This window comes from Athene cunicularia, assembly GCF_003259725.1.
Source record: "Athene cunicularia isolate RWA chromosome 2 unlocalized genomic scaffold, athCun1 chr2_part2, whole genome shotgun sequence".
Classification (NCBI taxonomy): domain Eukaryota; kingdom Metazoa; phylum Chordata; class Aves; order Strigiformes; family Strigidae; genus Athene; species Athene cunicularia.
Genome location: NW_020799096.1, coordinates 1906331 through 1922265, shown reverse-complemented (window position 1 = coordinate 1922265; position 15935 = coordinate 1906331). Strand labels below are relative to the sequence as shown.

General features: G+C 35.6%; 1 protein-coding gene across 2 annotated transcripts in view; it reads right to left on the bottom strand.

Annotated features, from left to right (window-relative positions):
• CNTNAP2 (contactin associated protein like 2) overlaps positions 1 to 15935 on the bottom strand; it is a 1177736-nt gene that overhangs the window by 591790 nt on the left and 570011 nt on the right. For both annotated transcript variants that reach the window (XM_026844012.1, XM_026844013.1), the window contains exon 8: positions 9884 to 10148. In XM_026844012.1, the coding sequence (XP_026699813.1) occupies positions 9884 to 10148 (265 nt within the window). The remainder of the gene's footprint in view (positions 1 to 9883; positions 10149 to 15935) is intronic.

Below are 15935 nucleotides of genomic sequence, written 5' to 3'. Positions count from 1 at the left end.
GGGGGGGGGGGGTGTGTGTGTGGTAGAAAAATGTTGGAGGACAATGCAGGCTGACAGAGTAAGAGCTGATGTTTTGTCCATACTGTCTATTGTAACAGGCTCCAGAGCAGTGTGGCCACTGAACTATTCCTGGATCTCAGTGCTCATGATGGGTGAACTATTGATCCTATCAAAAGATGATATTCTAGGAGTGATACAGTTTCCAGAAGGGACGTCAGAGCAGCAAGACCTTGAGATGAAACAGGGAGTGATCTGAGAGCGTAGACTCACCTGCTCTCTGCCCTGGGTCTCCTGAATCCATTTAAACAGTTTTATTATTTTCCCAAATGCTGATGTTCTGTGAACTTCCTGCATGTCATAGCTGGCAAATTAGCTGAGTAAACTCTCTGACTGATATATGGCTATATGCACAATGGTATACATGCGTACATACATACAGCGGCTATCACTTACGCTATCAAATAAAAAGTGAGTGCATTCTTTTTACTCTCTACTACTACTCTTACTCATAGCCATTTAGAAAATATCATAACTACCAAACTAAAAAGGCAGTAAAAGTATACGTTTTAAGTTATTATAGCTGATTAATCATATGAGGGTTATCACAAGATGTGCTTAGCCAACTATTTCTCTCTGAAAAAGAAGTGAAGTAACAAAGAGACTTCAGTTTTCCTACTTTTTCTCACTAGTTTCCAGTAAAAATTAGATCTGCTACAAGGTGAACTAAAAAACTAACATAACATGAAGTCCAACATTTTTCAAGTAACACTAACATCTACAGAAAGGTTTACAGGAACCATCCCATACCGTCATTAACAGAAAAATGGGCTTTTACAGAATTAGGAAGTTTAAGCCAATGGTGCTGGATGGCGTTCATGCCAGTGCTGAAAGAATTGGCTGACATTATTGTGAGATTACCATCACGTTACTACTATCTATGGCTGTGTTCATACATGTGTGAGTCCTGGAAACAGGCTTTGTCAAAGAGCCACCTTTACAGAAGAGGAGACAGAGATGGCAAACTAGTAAATTGGGGAAAGATCATAATACTTCTGATATCCAGTCTTTCAGATCTTAAAAACCGTTTTCTTCATCTCCCTTTATAATATATGAATACTCAATGGTTTCCTGGGGATATGCTGTCAGGATGTGCATAAACACAACAAATGTAACTACAGCTCCTGTCTCTATTGTATCCTTTTGTTTATTTCTTCATTACTAATCTATAAGGAAAATAAGAATAGAAAAAAACACATTCAACTCAATCAGCACATGTAAGTCCTGAAATACTTTAAAAAACAAACAGAAGTATATTTTGCCTTTTCCAACATTACATTCTTAGTGATCTAAGAAGTAATGTTAGATTTAACTAAGCATCCTTGGCTTGCTGAACCAATCTTTAGAAAGATGACTCTTCATGCTATTCTGTATTCAACAAAAATACACAGACAGAGGACCCATGTAAGTAAAAACCTATGTTCTTTAGCAAACTGCAAAATATTGTGAACCTCTGCAGTGCTAAGGGGCTTATCTTTCATCCATCAAAGTCCAAAGCAAAATTTTCACTGACTTGACTAGAAACAGACTGGCAATAACTGACGTGGATGGAGTAAGCAAAGGCAAAATGGAAAGCAACTAAAATTGATTCTGTTTCCTGTCAAACTTAGTGAAGTAAAGAAGAATTAAAAGGCTAAATTTCGAACTAGTTCTGTCCAGCTCCACTCACATAATTTACATGCTTTCCAGTAGTAAACTGAAATTACTGTTTAACTGTTGACTATTACATCTTATTCCTGAATGAAGTTCAGTTCAACACAGTGACTGCTTAAATAGTAGTTGTAAAAAGCCTTATTTTATCTTTCAGTGCTAAAATAGAGAATGAAATACAAAGGTCCCTTCTAACTCTGTTCTACAGCCCAGAGGAAATGAGGCTAAAACAAGTAAACTGAACTTAGCCTCCTGTATAAATCTAGGAATCCTGTCAAGAACAGCCTCCTTTCTTGATTCTTAGGTTCCTCCATGCTTGCAAGGTCCCTGTTCAATCAACAGTGACATTACTCCCAGTGAAGTATCTGAAAATGGTACTATCTGTGCTTTAGAATGTATAGTTTGTACTTGGTAGGCAACTCTCCGGTGAAAATCAGTGACTGACGAAGCAGAATTCACAAAAACCTGAACTAAACTCATCAGTTTTCTTAGAAGAAAAACTCTGCAATCAAGAACTCTATTTCTTGCGCTGACCGGCTTAAGAGTCTTCTGTACTGTGATGTAAAACCAGACTACAAGAAAAATATGTAGAAGAAAGACTAATAGCTACTACAGGCATGTCTGTTTCTTAGTTTCATGCAATTCAAAACCACAAATACCTATTCACATAGCTGCGTTCACTGATTAAAGACATTGGCCAAAAATAAACATACAGAGAGAAACAGAAACAAAACTGGCTATCTGGGAAGCAAATAATTCTCCAATGTTCAGACTCTTCTGATGCTGTCATCATGCTGTGTTTTGTGGATAGAATTTGTGTCTTTCATCTTGATCATGCTGACAAGTGCCTCACGGGTATCTGCCTCCACTTACTAACATCCAATATATAAACCAGTATCAGTAATATGGAAAAGACCTGGTGGGAAATGTTATCTTCCCACCAGAAGCTCACTTTTGCTCTGTGTATACACATTCCCTATTTAAACCTTCATTTAGCAACAGAGGCAAAAATACTTCTCAATTCCCATGTAAAACGCCCCTGGGAATTGTCACTGGAAGAGCACCACTTTAGATCTGTCAGACAGAGACATTTTATTACCTGAAGGATGTTATCTTAACCCAAGACCTAAAATATAAATGAACTGCAATTCAGATAACTTGAGATCTAGCAGAAAGACAGAAGGGTGGAAAGCTTCCCAGAGAGATTCCATGGGGAGAAGTCTGATTTATTTAATACAGATAAATATGACAAAAAGATATTCATATCCCAAGTTTTAATAAGTTTATGGTTGACAGGAGAAACTGAAGACAGCCTTGAGGAGCAGCTAATATACAGAACAAGATGTTAACTATGAAAGTTGGAAAAGGAAAAAAAGGAGCTCCAGGCAGATTAATTCAATTTAATGGCAGAAGGTTTTGGACACTCTGAAAACTTCTGTGTTCTATTACATGTCAAAGGAGATGATGTCCTTCTTCAGTGACTTATCATTTGTACTATGGAGTAAAATCCAAGGGATCTTCATGGAGCCCCTAGTATTTAAGTTGAGCTGAGAGTGTTTAGATATGAAAGGTCAGAGCTGTCTATGAAAAGATAACAGGTAAGAAAGTAAACAGAGGATAAATCAAGAGATTATTTAAGAATCTGCCACCTTGAGAACTTCACCTTTTCTCAAGAGGCAGAGAAGTTCTTTTCTATATTGAAACAGGGATTTGGGATTTGCTGTTAAAAACATTGGAAAGCCATAAGATGGTTCCTCAGGAGTGTTACTTTGCATGTTACTATTGTTTCTTTGAGCAAAGCAACACTCTTCATGTTTGTTAATGCATTACCATGTTGAAAGCTTCAGAGAAGTTTGGTTTTATTAAGAAGGAATTTGGGTTAAGTTGCTGAAGCAGGTAGATATAACTAAGTGGAAGAAAAGGAGACAACTGGGACATGGCCTGTAGCTGAATCCTGAACAGCAATTGTATGTGACTTTGGGAAAACTTTTAAAACTTTTTTTTTCTGGCATTTTCTAGTTGTTGATTTCTTCTGTGCTCAAGAAACAAAACACTGGCTTGTTAAAGTTTATAAATAAATACAACTTCATCAATTTATTGCAAGATCACAAATTTTGAGTACGTTCTTAAGGTAAACAGGTAGCATATACTAAAATTAAATGGCTTTTAAATCTATAGCAGAATATCAGAATCCTTTGGTATGCTAAAGTACATTGGGAATCTGCTTTTAAAAAGTTTTTAAAGAAAATGGAACACTTCTTTCTTCCGTCTTCTCAGCCTCACATTGCTTCCATCAATCCCTTGGGTAAACTCAGCAATTTCCAGGAAGTTTGCCTGAATCCCATGATGCCAAAAGCAGAATTTAGTCCTAAACTATATGAAACAGTAAAGATAAATCTCTTGACTGTTTTCTGAGATTCTTTCGTATTATTAATCCCTATGCTGGGACATACACAATTGTGAAGATATTAATCACAGTATACTCTGCAGAGAAAAAGTCAATAGGATGTTTAACTCTTGATTTATATACTAGATTTAAGTATTTCACCTGTATAAATCTGCACAGTCAGTAGCTTATTTCTCCTAATTAAATCTTTATTTCAGCTCTCAATGGGCCTGATTTTCCTCTTACTAACAGGAAGTTTATTAATATAGCTCTCATCAATCAAATGGTGGTAATGTCTAAACAAGATTAACACAAGAAAAAGAAAAATCAAGGCATTGACTTTGTACAACAGTTTTGCTGTTCTGTTCACAGCTAAACAGTGCTTACTGAACACTTAACAGAATGCTGGGCAGGGAAGGGAAGAAATTTTTTTTATTGTTTAGAGACCTGTTTTGAAGGAACAACTGGCAAGATCACAAAAAAGGAAAAAAGTCTGCTCAGTAAGCAAAATCAGGCAATAAGTATAACCACAAGGACTAATCATCTTTGCCCTTTTCATATGTACTACACACAGAAAACTAAACTGCATATTAAGGTAAAATATTCTATTACATTCAAAATTGTGTTATGGGCAAAAGAGTGTACACCGTACTGATATAGTAAAAAATGTATTACTATTTTTTACCAGCTCTTTATTGCCTCTACCATTCGCCAAGCTGAAGCCCAGAACAGAACAGGGAATAGTCATTTGGCCGCTGTTAAACAAGCTACAGCCAGGTCAAGTAAAACCTGAGATTCTGCTTTGCCAGGTCAGCACAAAGTCAGTCTTTTACTAGTAATGCAAAAATCATACATACTAGACTACAAAATATGTAATAATCTGTGATTCTTTTCAGCACATAAAAAAAGACATAGGAAATTTTCATAATACAGATACATTTAAATGCTTTAATCAGATGTACATAGATGAGGCAGAGGTTTGAACGTGACTCAAGGGATGAAAGAAGCAGCAAGATAAAAGGTATCTAACATCAATAAAGAAGAAAATAACATGCATTTTTTGCAAAACAAGAAGTGATCTAGAGAAAGTTATCCAGGAACTGCTAATGGTAAATCAACTACCTGCGATTTTTTAAAAGTAGTAGCAACAAGAGAATGAAAGAGGGAATTAAGGCATGACAGACAGTAGGAATGTCTCATACCTAGGCTGAAGATAATTTTGAACTCCAAACAATGAGTGAAGAAGCTTCAGATATACAAAACCATTTTAATAATTTTTAAAAAATTAAAAAATATTCCAAGAATAAAGTACTGGGATGACTTATCTTTCCAATAAAGATGAAGAAGATTGATTAAGAAACGTAGACAAGATCAAGAAAAATTAAACTTAGTGAAATCTCCAGTGGCAGGACATGCAGTTAAATAAATGAAGTAATTGTTAAGTGCCTTTTGGAAGGCAAAAGGATAACATTAAATAAGACCTTAGAGCTCTTGCTGTGATCTGCTAACACTGAAAAAATTATCCCTGACAAAACCAGAACAGACAACTGATGAAAGCAGGGAAGGATCTCTGAGAGACAAAGAAAACTGTTAAGAGCTGCCTGATGGCAACTCTCAGTTTCTGTGATTTTAAATGCAAAGCAACATCTACTTCATGGTACCTATGAATTTCCTACTATTAATCCAAATGTTTTGCCACAGCATGCTATGTAAACCTCTCAGAGTCACTGTATTTACACAGAAGTTAAACTTTATGCACTCATGCTTTCTATTTGACCACCTTAGAGTATTCTATCCCTTCATTCACTATATAAAATAGAAAATTAGAATAATTAGAATAAAAAATAAAGTATAAACCTATTTCTGATTTCTCAGATTAGTAGTAGCTGTCACTCTTCTTAACAGTCAATTGATTCTGCTTGCTGATTATTTGATGTTCTGGCCTCTAAACCTTACAGCTGTCTACAAAACTTTTTAAGATGTCCTGTAAACTATCCACTTTACTGACTCTATAGGTAAGTAGTAAACGCAGCTCCATGGGAGTAGAAGTGCAACTCCTTTAACTGTACCCTCCATGCATGATTTCATTTTTCTATTTGTAAAGTGTCATCAAAATATTTACAACTGCAGTTGCCTTTCTCTCCTCAAACAAAATGCTCAAATTAATTAGGTATGAAAGTTCTGTCAAGTCGACAAGAAAATCTCTTTCATATACTGTCTGATGCCTGTGCTGGGTTTGTGTGTGGTGGGGGTTGTTGGCATCAGGGGAGGGGGCTACACTGGTGGCCCCTGTGAGAAGCTTCTCAAAATCCCCCTGGCTCCAAGTTGGATCCGCCTCTGGCCAAAGCCGAGCCAGTTATTGACAATGGCTGCACCGCTGGGATGATGTATCACACTGAAACCACACTGGAGCAGGGGAAGAGTATGAGAAGTCCTCACCCTAAGGAGGAAGGAGTAATGACTGATCCCCTTCCCCCCTGCACTGCTGGTGGGGAGGAGGTAGAGAAATCAGGAGCAAGGCTGAGCCAGGGAAGAAGGGAGGGGTGGAGGGAAAGCGTTTTTAAGATGTGGTAGTGCTTCTCTCTGTCTTACTCTGTCTGTTAAGTGCTGCTGTTAGTGTTTGAATTATGTTGATATTCTTTTTCTTCCCTTAATGAATCAATCTTTTGCCTATGACCATAATGGGTGAGTCATTCCTCCCTGTCCTTATCTGGATTCCTGAGACTTTTTACTTCATTATCTCCTTCCTGTTCCCAAGGGGGAAGGGGTGAGTGAGTGGCTTCGTGGTGCTCAGTGGTGCTCAGCTGCCCTCTGGGCTCAAACCAAGATACCGTCCCAGGCATCACAAAACACTTCATAAAGTAGTTCAAGAAGGAGGCTTGCAGCATCCAGCTACCAGTGAGAAAGGTGGGAATTTAACTATATTGGATACACTGGAAGGCTAGACTTTCCTGTTGATCTGGTCCATTCATGCTAAGTTAGATCTCCCTGGTTCATTGCGTGCAGTTTTAAGGTGTATAAGGAATATTATGACACTGAAAAACAGACAAACCAGAACTCGGTTCCACACCAGTCTTTAGTGTGGAGATGCACAGGAACAAACTGCCACCTGCGCATCAGCACACAGTTCTCTTATATGACTCCTGACAGTCAGTTCAACTATGATTTCTACAGCCAGAGTTAGGTTATGCCCCAGAATGAACTGCTGATGTACCCTGTTAACATGGAAAGCTGACATTTAAAAGCTGCTAATGAAAGGAAGTTAGTAAATTATGAGAGGTGGGATAAGGACTAAGACTCTACAGCTTCCTCCAAGGAAAACAGGCTATTATAGATGACAGGCACATTAAAAATAATCAGTGAAAAAGCATGCATCTTATATCTATAGGGCCACAACAGCCAGAAATCTTTGTGCCAAAGGCAGAACACTCTGACTTCTACATAAGCCTAGAAGGTTTATATGCTGACATCTGTTAATTCCCCACACAAGATGGGAATAAGAAGATTGCTGTGATATCTGCTGTACAACAGCACCATTCCTTCCGCAGCCTTCCCTGACAGATGCCGTATTTTGCTTTCTGATGTTCACACCCACAATTCATTTTACAGGCACCAAAATCCCTGTTGCAACAGAAGTAGCAACAAAATATTAAAATAAATCAAAGCTTTCCTACGGTAGCTATGCAAATATCACAAGTCCATAAAATGAACATTAATCAATGAGTGTATTTTTATTATGGCACATATTATAATAACTAAAGAAACTACTAATTCTGTGAGACATTCAGACTGTAATATATACATTTTGGATTGTATGGAGATTAAGAACAGCATCATGGCTATAAAACTGAATGGCTATATGTGATTCTTGGCCTATTATGTAAACTGATCACATGAACTGAAAAGATTTTCTCTGAAGAATATTCAGTTCAGGATATTTCAGAAGAAAGTCAGAATATCAGTACTCTGGTTTTACAACACAGTAGTTGGGGAATTTTTGTTTTTGTGCATGAAGGTCTGGAGAAAGCAGAAAAGTAAATTCCACATGTGTTTACTTACCAGAATGTAAAAGTAATGGAATCTGAAATTGGTTACGTATCAAGATATACATGGGGAAAATTAGTGGCAAATTGGTGAAATTTTTATTTTTCGTAATATTTGGCTAATCAGCACTGAAATCTTCCTTGGACCAAAAAGCCACAAGGAAGCTCATGAAGAAGTAACATGGGCAGCCGCTTCTCTCTGCAAACGGGGATTTGTAGTAGGCAGAGCTAAGGGAGAAAGAATGAGGGTGATAATTCCATGTGCTTCCTAATTATGATGCACAAGCACCTTAACAAAACATTCTTCTTCAAGACCTTACTGTATTACCAAAACATTCCTTAATTCTTTAATGAGTGCCTATATATATATATATATATATATAACAATGAAATGCTAACTTGCAATCTATGGTATTGATTATTTTTGTGCTAAAAAAAGAATTGTAATCATGGATGTATTTTTCATAATATTTTCATTTCATAAAACAAGTAAATTCTGATTTTTAGTCATTATTCATATCTTATTCAGTTCTATCTTTAAAATAATAAATCTAATTTCATGCTCAGCTCTATTTTATTAATAGGGTGAAAAAAGAAAACTTGCAAAAATGTCCACTTGCCAAATTAAATGTTACGTTCTTAATGTATGTTTTCTCATTTTAAAAGGCTTTTTTTTTTTCCTTTTCTTACATTTCCTCATAGTTTATATGACTATGTAGACAACATATTTTCAAATAGAAATTAAATAGGAGACATAAAACCCACTGTCATTCATTCAGACCTATACCGGTATATCGATCCTGTTGATGAAGACTGAAAACTCCATCATGAAATTAAGAAAAAATAGTAACCACCGATGGTTATTTCAGGAAAAAAAAAGGCATCCTTTCCATGTCTAAGAAACTAGGTTGCCATATATACTATTTCAAATTATCACTAGGGTTTATTTTATGTGGAGTTAGATCTATCTATAAGCAACCCTGTATTTTCCAACCCATGATTAGGTCATGACTTTGCTGAGGAAAAGTGTTAATTGACATGAAGTAGCTAAAACCGTCTCGGCTACAGCTTATCCAGAAATGCCCATAAAGAATCTAGACTGAAAGTATAATTTATCAAAATAGAAGTAATCAAATATTTTCAAAAGGCTGATCAACTTGCACCAAAATACACTCTTTATCCCAGGAACAAATCTAAGCCTGTACCTTCTATCCAGTATTTTTCAGAACATCCTTAGTGAAGTATTGAAAGCTCTGGTACTTCTCCAGCATACTTAGAAAACGCCATAGTATTTTTTGAGCCAGCCTTGTGGTTAAAACAAATGGATTTTTTTTATTTATTTTTTTTTTTTAGGAGAGCTTCCTAATTATTTGGAAGTAATAGGAGCAGCCTAATGATGAGGATACTCTCAGGAAGGGAATACCCTCCCATTTTGAAACAAAATATTTTTGCAGAGAAGAGTTCAAGATAGATGGAAGAAAGGAAAGAAGAAGCAATGCTACCTCATAGATTAGGGGTCATAGGTTTCCCGAGTTTCATGACAGAATAAGAATATTTGTGTCTTCTTTTTTTTTCTAACAGCTGTTTCAATATTCTTCTCCATTTTACTGGAAACATACAATAAATTATTTAATATAGTTGCAATTTGAATTTTAAGTTTTGTAAAATAATTGCTTTAATTTTTAGGTCCATGATGCTTTTAAACAACACCAACAAAAATTATACTAATTAAAAAAAGCCCACTTACCTGATGAGATGTCTATTCGGTTCTTCTTCACTTGGGTGACGTTGATATGGACGCTGACTTTGCCCTCATTTATGTCAATCTCAACATTCCCCAGGTCATCTGCAAAGTGGCTGAAGACAAGAAGTCCACTGGGGTTCCAGGTTCGGAAAAGGAAACTGACTGAAAATAGATCCTGGCTTGGACGACCAGGAACCTCAAGGTAACTGGTGGCATTGAAAAAGACAGGCACTGTATGTGGCTCCACACAAGCAAAACTTAAATTTCCCTAAGTAAAACAGGAAAAAAAAAAAAAAAAAAAAAAAAAAAAAAAGTATTCTAGGTTTCATTCAACCTAGAGACTACTGTGACCAATGCAAGTTGCATGTAAAAATGTGCTATTAATATTATCATTATTGTTACTATGATAATGTTGGTGCTGATGTTTCTGCCTTGCCTAGCAGTGGCCCCATTATATTTTGTACTGTACATACACACATTAAGAGGCAGTCTTTGCCCTGAAGAGTTATAGTCTAAGATAAAGCTTAGATGAAAGCATTAAAATTCCCAGTTCAAAGATGAAGAAATGAATCACAGAGAAACTTCGGCTTGTTTGTGGTCACCAAAGAAGTCTATAACAGAGCAGTAATTAATCCTTTTATAAAAATGAAATACAGCTTTCCAAATAGCCTTATATCAATGTGTCAATCGATACAATACATGAAGTTGTGAGTGAAGGATGTATAACACCTCATGAAGAGCTAGGCTCTCTGTTATGTTTTCTACTGGATAATGCTAGATAAACTAATATTTTATTTCATGAAACAGAAAGATTTGGAGTAGGTGAACATGAACAATGCTTAATATCTGTAGTTAGTCAATAATTTTCTCTGTAAAAGAAACTGAAGTTTTCACTCTCTAAAATTTTACTCTTTGGGAAATTGACAAAATTCAGTCAACTTTATTGATTTCCAAGGCTTTAAAATGTATCTGTAAACAAGACTAGAATTAGGGACATGAATTTTTCACTCTGATTCTCATGTCATCTCTCACAAAAGACCACAGTAGTAGGATGTATTACCATTTTTTCCTCAGAAATTGTAAATAATTTGTAGCAATCTCTGTTCAGAATTGATTTTTTTTTAATGCATCAATGCAAATATAAGAGGAAAACTTCCTCTGCTGAAGAATTCTTTTAACATGTAGCAAAGTGGATCCTGTTCTGTGGTTAGGTTTTGTGATGCACTGCAGCAGATGGATATTCTGTGGCAATTTCAGTTCAATTTCGGAAGGAAGAATTTTATGTGATGCAGGATGGAAATCATTACTATGATCAAGATATTAACTCCTTTGATATGTATTATACATTATAAAAATACTAAGGATTGAACAACATTTTTGGAAGTGCCTAGATCTTTAGAGATGAGGTTCACCTAAGCACTGTTCTGAATCCCAATAGGAGTTAGTCATCATCTTTATCACATAAATATTTTTAAACTCCACATTACTGACTTCCTGATATAAGCTTTTATGTCACATATTTTTGTATTTATAGTGTGTAAATGTATCTGAAAGTTCATCTTGATGGAAGTTAGTAAATTTGGAAGCAAGATAGGAACTTTGTGAAATTGTGTGGGAGGAAAGTAGTAAGTAAATTTTTTTTAGAAGTAATTATTTTCAATTGGAGATGGGCTAGATGACATCAGTGAGGAATCAAGATTTAGCACTCATTTACCGATGTCCAAACCCATCACTATGTAAAAGAACAACACATCAGAGAACATCTTACTTGTGTCATAGCAAGATACCACCTGTGTGGCAGATTCAGTTTCTTCTATAGTATTTCTATGTCAAAACTAAATGAATAAAAATAATAGTTTCTTAAGCAGTTGGATAGATTGTTACATTACTCTGCATAACCATCTCTTTTTTTCCTACAGAGTATCAGAACTTACACTGTCACACGGTCTACCTATAAATGCCAGTAGAACTAATAGCAACTAGGCTATCATGTTGGCAGCCTGCATCATCAATTAAGAAACACTGATGTTCCCAATAATCTGGAACTAGAGAAGATATTTCTTTATACTGATATCCTAAAAGATTTGTTCCTATATGATAAAATGTCAGCATTTCAAACCATGGTCTTTTATACACCCATGTTCTATGGATATCAAAAAATATCCAAGGTTTTAGGAAAATAATTAGCTAAAACAACTATAGGAAGCTTTTAAATTACGGTGTGAATGAGTGAAATTACAACTGCTTTCTAAGTAAAGGCAAAGGATCTCCTTTGCTGATAAATTGTTTTGCTATTCTGTTTGGGTGTTTGTTTGTTGGTTTTTTTTTTAGTCTAAATGTTGCCTAGAGATTTTAAGTTTTCAGCCTACTAAACATTAAATCAAAGTAGTTAGCTCATTTGTTTGAACAGTTTTAGTCTGAACATTTCCAAGTGTGCTACAGAATACTCTTGGTTAGACCACAAATTTTACATGCAGAAAAAAAACCAACCCTGGAGAGTGGCTGAAATACCCTTTGTAAACCTTTGTTAACATTCCCAGTGTAATAGTCACCCTATGGATTAGAAATCACTTCTATAGTTAAGGCAGTCCTGTGTAGACACAAAGGGCAACAGCATTTTCTAGAAGCTGACATCTCACACTTGAGTCACAGATGCCAATTTAGTGCATTTTGTTAGATATTTTTAAGAGTTTCTCTTGCTGCCTTGTTACTGTGAGGAACTAACAATTTCCTCATAACAAGAAGGCTTTCATATCCAATTGACACTCTCCTGTCATCCTGATGCTTTGGATACTTGCATGTATAACACCTATTACTCTTAATGGCACTGAATGCTTTCAAATCCTTTTTCACATCAGTGAATGCATTTATCGTGAACAGCCTAACTGCATAAAAGATTTCGTGAGGAAGTAACACGTAATTCTAATTTCTCTACTAGTTAGTACTTTCTCTATTGAGCTATTTAGATTAATCTGAACTGGATTAGTGATTCCCTCTATGACTGTAATTCACAAGGCAACTCCTTTTTAAGTAAAGCCCATATGGCATTGATCGCTCATTAGATCTAGATTAAAAATTTGAGCTAATCTGCAGTTTGAGTCTATAATGGCATCCCCATATTTCCAAGAGAAAGAGCTCCTTTTCTCCACATTCAGAGTGACTTACTGAAAAGTCCTCTGGGCAATGACATCTGGAAGTTAAACACATACTGTGCACTTATGCTGAAACTGTTGGTCTTATCAGACAAATTTTTCATACTACTTTAGAAGGGAAATAGTGAAAACATCTTAATTTGGGTTGTTTGATCTTTGTATTACGATCTTTAATCTGTGCTGCAAATTAGCTTCATGTTTACTTCTTATAAATCCATTTTGCCTATCCGCATTCAGATGTCATCCCTTGTGGAAATACTACTGGGTTTTAGAAACCTTTCCCAATTAATAGGCTTACTGGCTGAATACCTAGTTTCCAAAAGAGAGGTAATGAGTTTAATAAGACTACAGTACCTGTTAAATCAGAATGTACCCACTACATCAGAACACAGTACTTGTTAAATATGGTACAGGCAATGTATTGTACGGTAATGTTTATCATGTTATTTCAGCATTTTTCTCAAAATAGCTTATTACCCATCTTTGAAGGTAACATAATGCTCACTTAATATGACGAATTTAAAGAAAGCACTCATCTTCTGTGTATATATGATTGTGCTCAGTAATACATGGCATGGAAGCTGCAGAAGTGGGTGGAGCATAGACGTAGTGGCTGTAAGGATGGGGGAGAGCAACTATGATTCTCCTCAGCATTTTTCAGTTACAGGCTTTAAAATTGGAGACACTGTTCTTTGGAAACTAAATCTGATTAGTATTCACACTGCCTGCCCTTAACATACCTCTGAATAGGAAAACTTGATAAAGTGACTAAATTCCTAAATTCAAATTTCTCTGTACTTCTTCGTTAGCTGCACATTCTAGTCTCATCTCGCTAGTTGTACAAGGGTCAATATTCTTCAGTGATGCAATGGAATGGAAGTCCTACAAAGGTTGTTATATTTTAGTACAAAACACAGAAATGATGGACTGGGACATTGTTTACAAGCACTTTCCCTGTTTCTGTCTTAGTCCTGAGTCAAGTTGTATACAGGAGTTAGCACTTACTGTGCTTGTTAGTCACTGCCAACTCTGGTTTGTAAGTTGGTTCAGGAGAAAAGCAGACACTTACGTTCCCTGTCTCAGCTGTCCTTTTCTGCCCGACTTTCCATTTAGGGCATCTTTATCATTTGCCTCTTTTATCTTGTATGAAAACAAATCAGGATCCACTAATAAGAACAATAACTGTTCAAGACCATCCAACTCATTTTCTCAAGGAGTTGTTGCCATCTTAAATATCACAAAGGGCTGCCAAATATTTTTCCCCTTTATTCTTACATCTAAATCTAGAAAAACCCCGTTATTAAAGTCAGTGTTGGACTTTATTTAAATTTAAAATAATTTTAAATTTTCTTTACATCCTTACTCTTCAATTAATTAAAGGATCCTTGGTGGTGCTTTTTTTGCTCATAACACCTATGTATATGAGACCTAAATTTTTTTTTTAACTTTAATTTTGTTCAGGGACAAATCAAGAGATCTTCTTTGGTTCTCTGCCCATCCTCATTCTAAAAATTAACTTGTCAACTCCCTTTCACTGTATGACTTCTGAAATTCAGCTATCTGCATCTAAGAATATTTTTTTCGTCTGTCTCACGCCTCTTTAATATACTTCTTCCCTCTGACTTTTTTTCCCCCTTAAGATACTTCTCATCATCATGCTGATTACTTTACTTGTGTTTCACTTTATTACATTTTGTCTTTCTTGCCTCTTCAGATAATATACACCGCTGAGGGCAGGGTGTGCCTACTATTACAGGTTTGTACAGGATTTCCTACAATGTAGCTTTGATCTTGTTGGATTGCTTAAGTGCCATCATCATAAACATGATTAACTACAACAGTAGTCTCAACCAAGTGTATTTTTCATGCTAAATCAGGCTAAAAACTATGAGAAAAAAGCTTTTGTAAGAAACATAAAAATCCATGTTGATTTAGTTAAAGTAAAATTGATTTTGCTTTTGAAGAGCTGAAGCAATTTAAGTAATTCTACTGAAAACAAAGGTCATTTCTATTTTTATAGCTATTCTCAGAATTAGAAATCAACAGAACCATCAAATTAAACTATCATGCCATAGACTCTTGATGTAGTAGCAACACTGTCAAAGCTTCTTATGTAGATTTTACTTTCATGTTACAGGTAACAGAATTTTAAAAACAAACAAACAAAAAACCAGAGAGATGATTTTACAGAGACTTTACAGGCCTGCTAGCTATGCCATACTTTTGAAAGGATTGGATTTGCACTACATAAACCTCTTAAGTAACACCTCTGTTCAGAAAGAGGCTTTAAGAATATGTCCTACTAAATTTGACTGTGCAAAATGGAAAGATTGTTCCTGTACAAATATCCTATTCTAAATCAGGCATCAATCTTTAAAAATCATCGTTACATTACAAGTTTAAAATGCACTGTAGGCAGGAAATCACAGGCAATTTTTGAAAAAAAAAAAAAAAGTAAAAAATTCAGGAGTTCATGTGACGGGGTCAAAAAAAATTCTAAAAGTAGAATCTTCCTCCATAGCGTATATGTCATGCTCTTTGCCTTTGACAATATTGAAGAAATTGTTGTATAGCAAAGGTTCTATCAGGCTGTATTAGAGTTTGTAGAGGCAAACATGACAGATTCAGAATTATCCTTCATATTACCTTGATCATTTAGCCATATTGTTCATACAATTAAATGGAACTTCAATATTACTATCCAAGGACTAATCAAATGGGAATCAATCCTTGCACCTCATCACCACTACATATGTAAATCTTTACTCTTTATTACATAAAGAGAAAAGCAATCGTGGAAACATACGTATTATTAGCAGGACTTTGGAAAGGCTGTAAACTTGCACAGAAGAAAGCCTTGAAGAACTTATTCAAACCATCTAAACTCATGGCAATAATACATT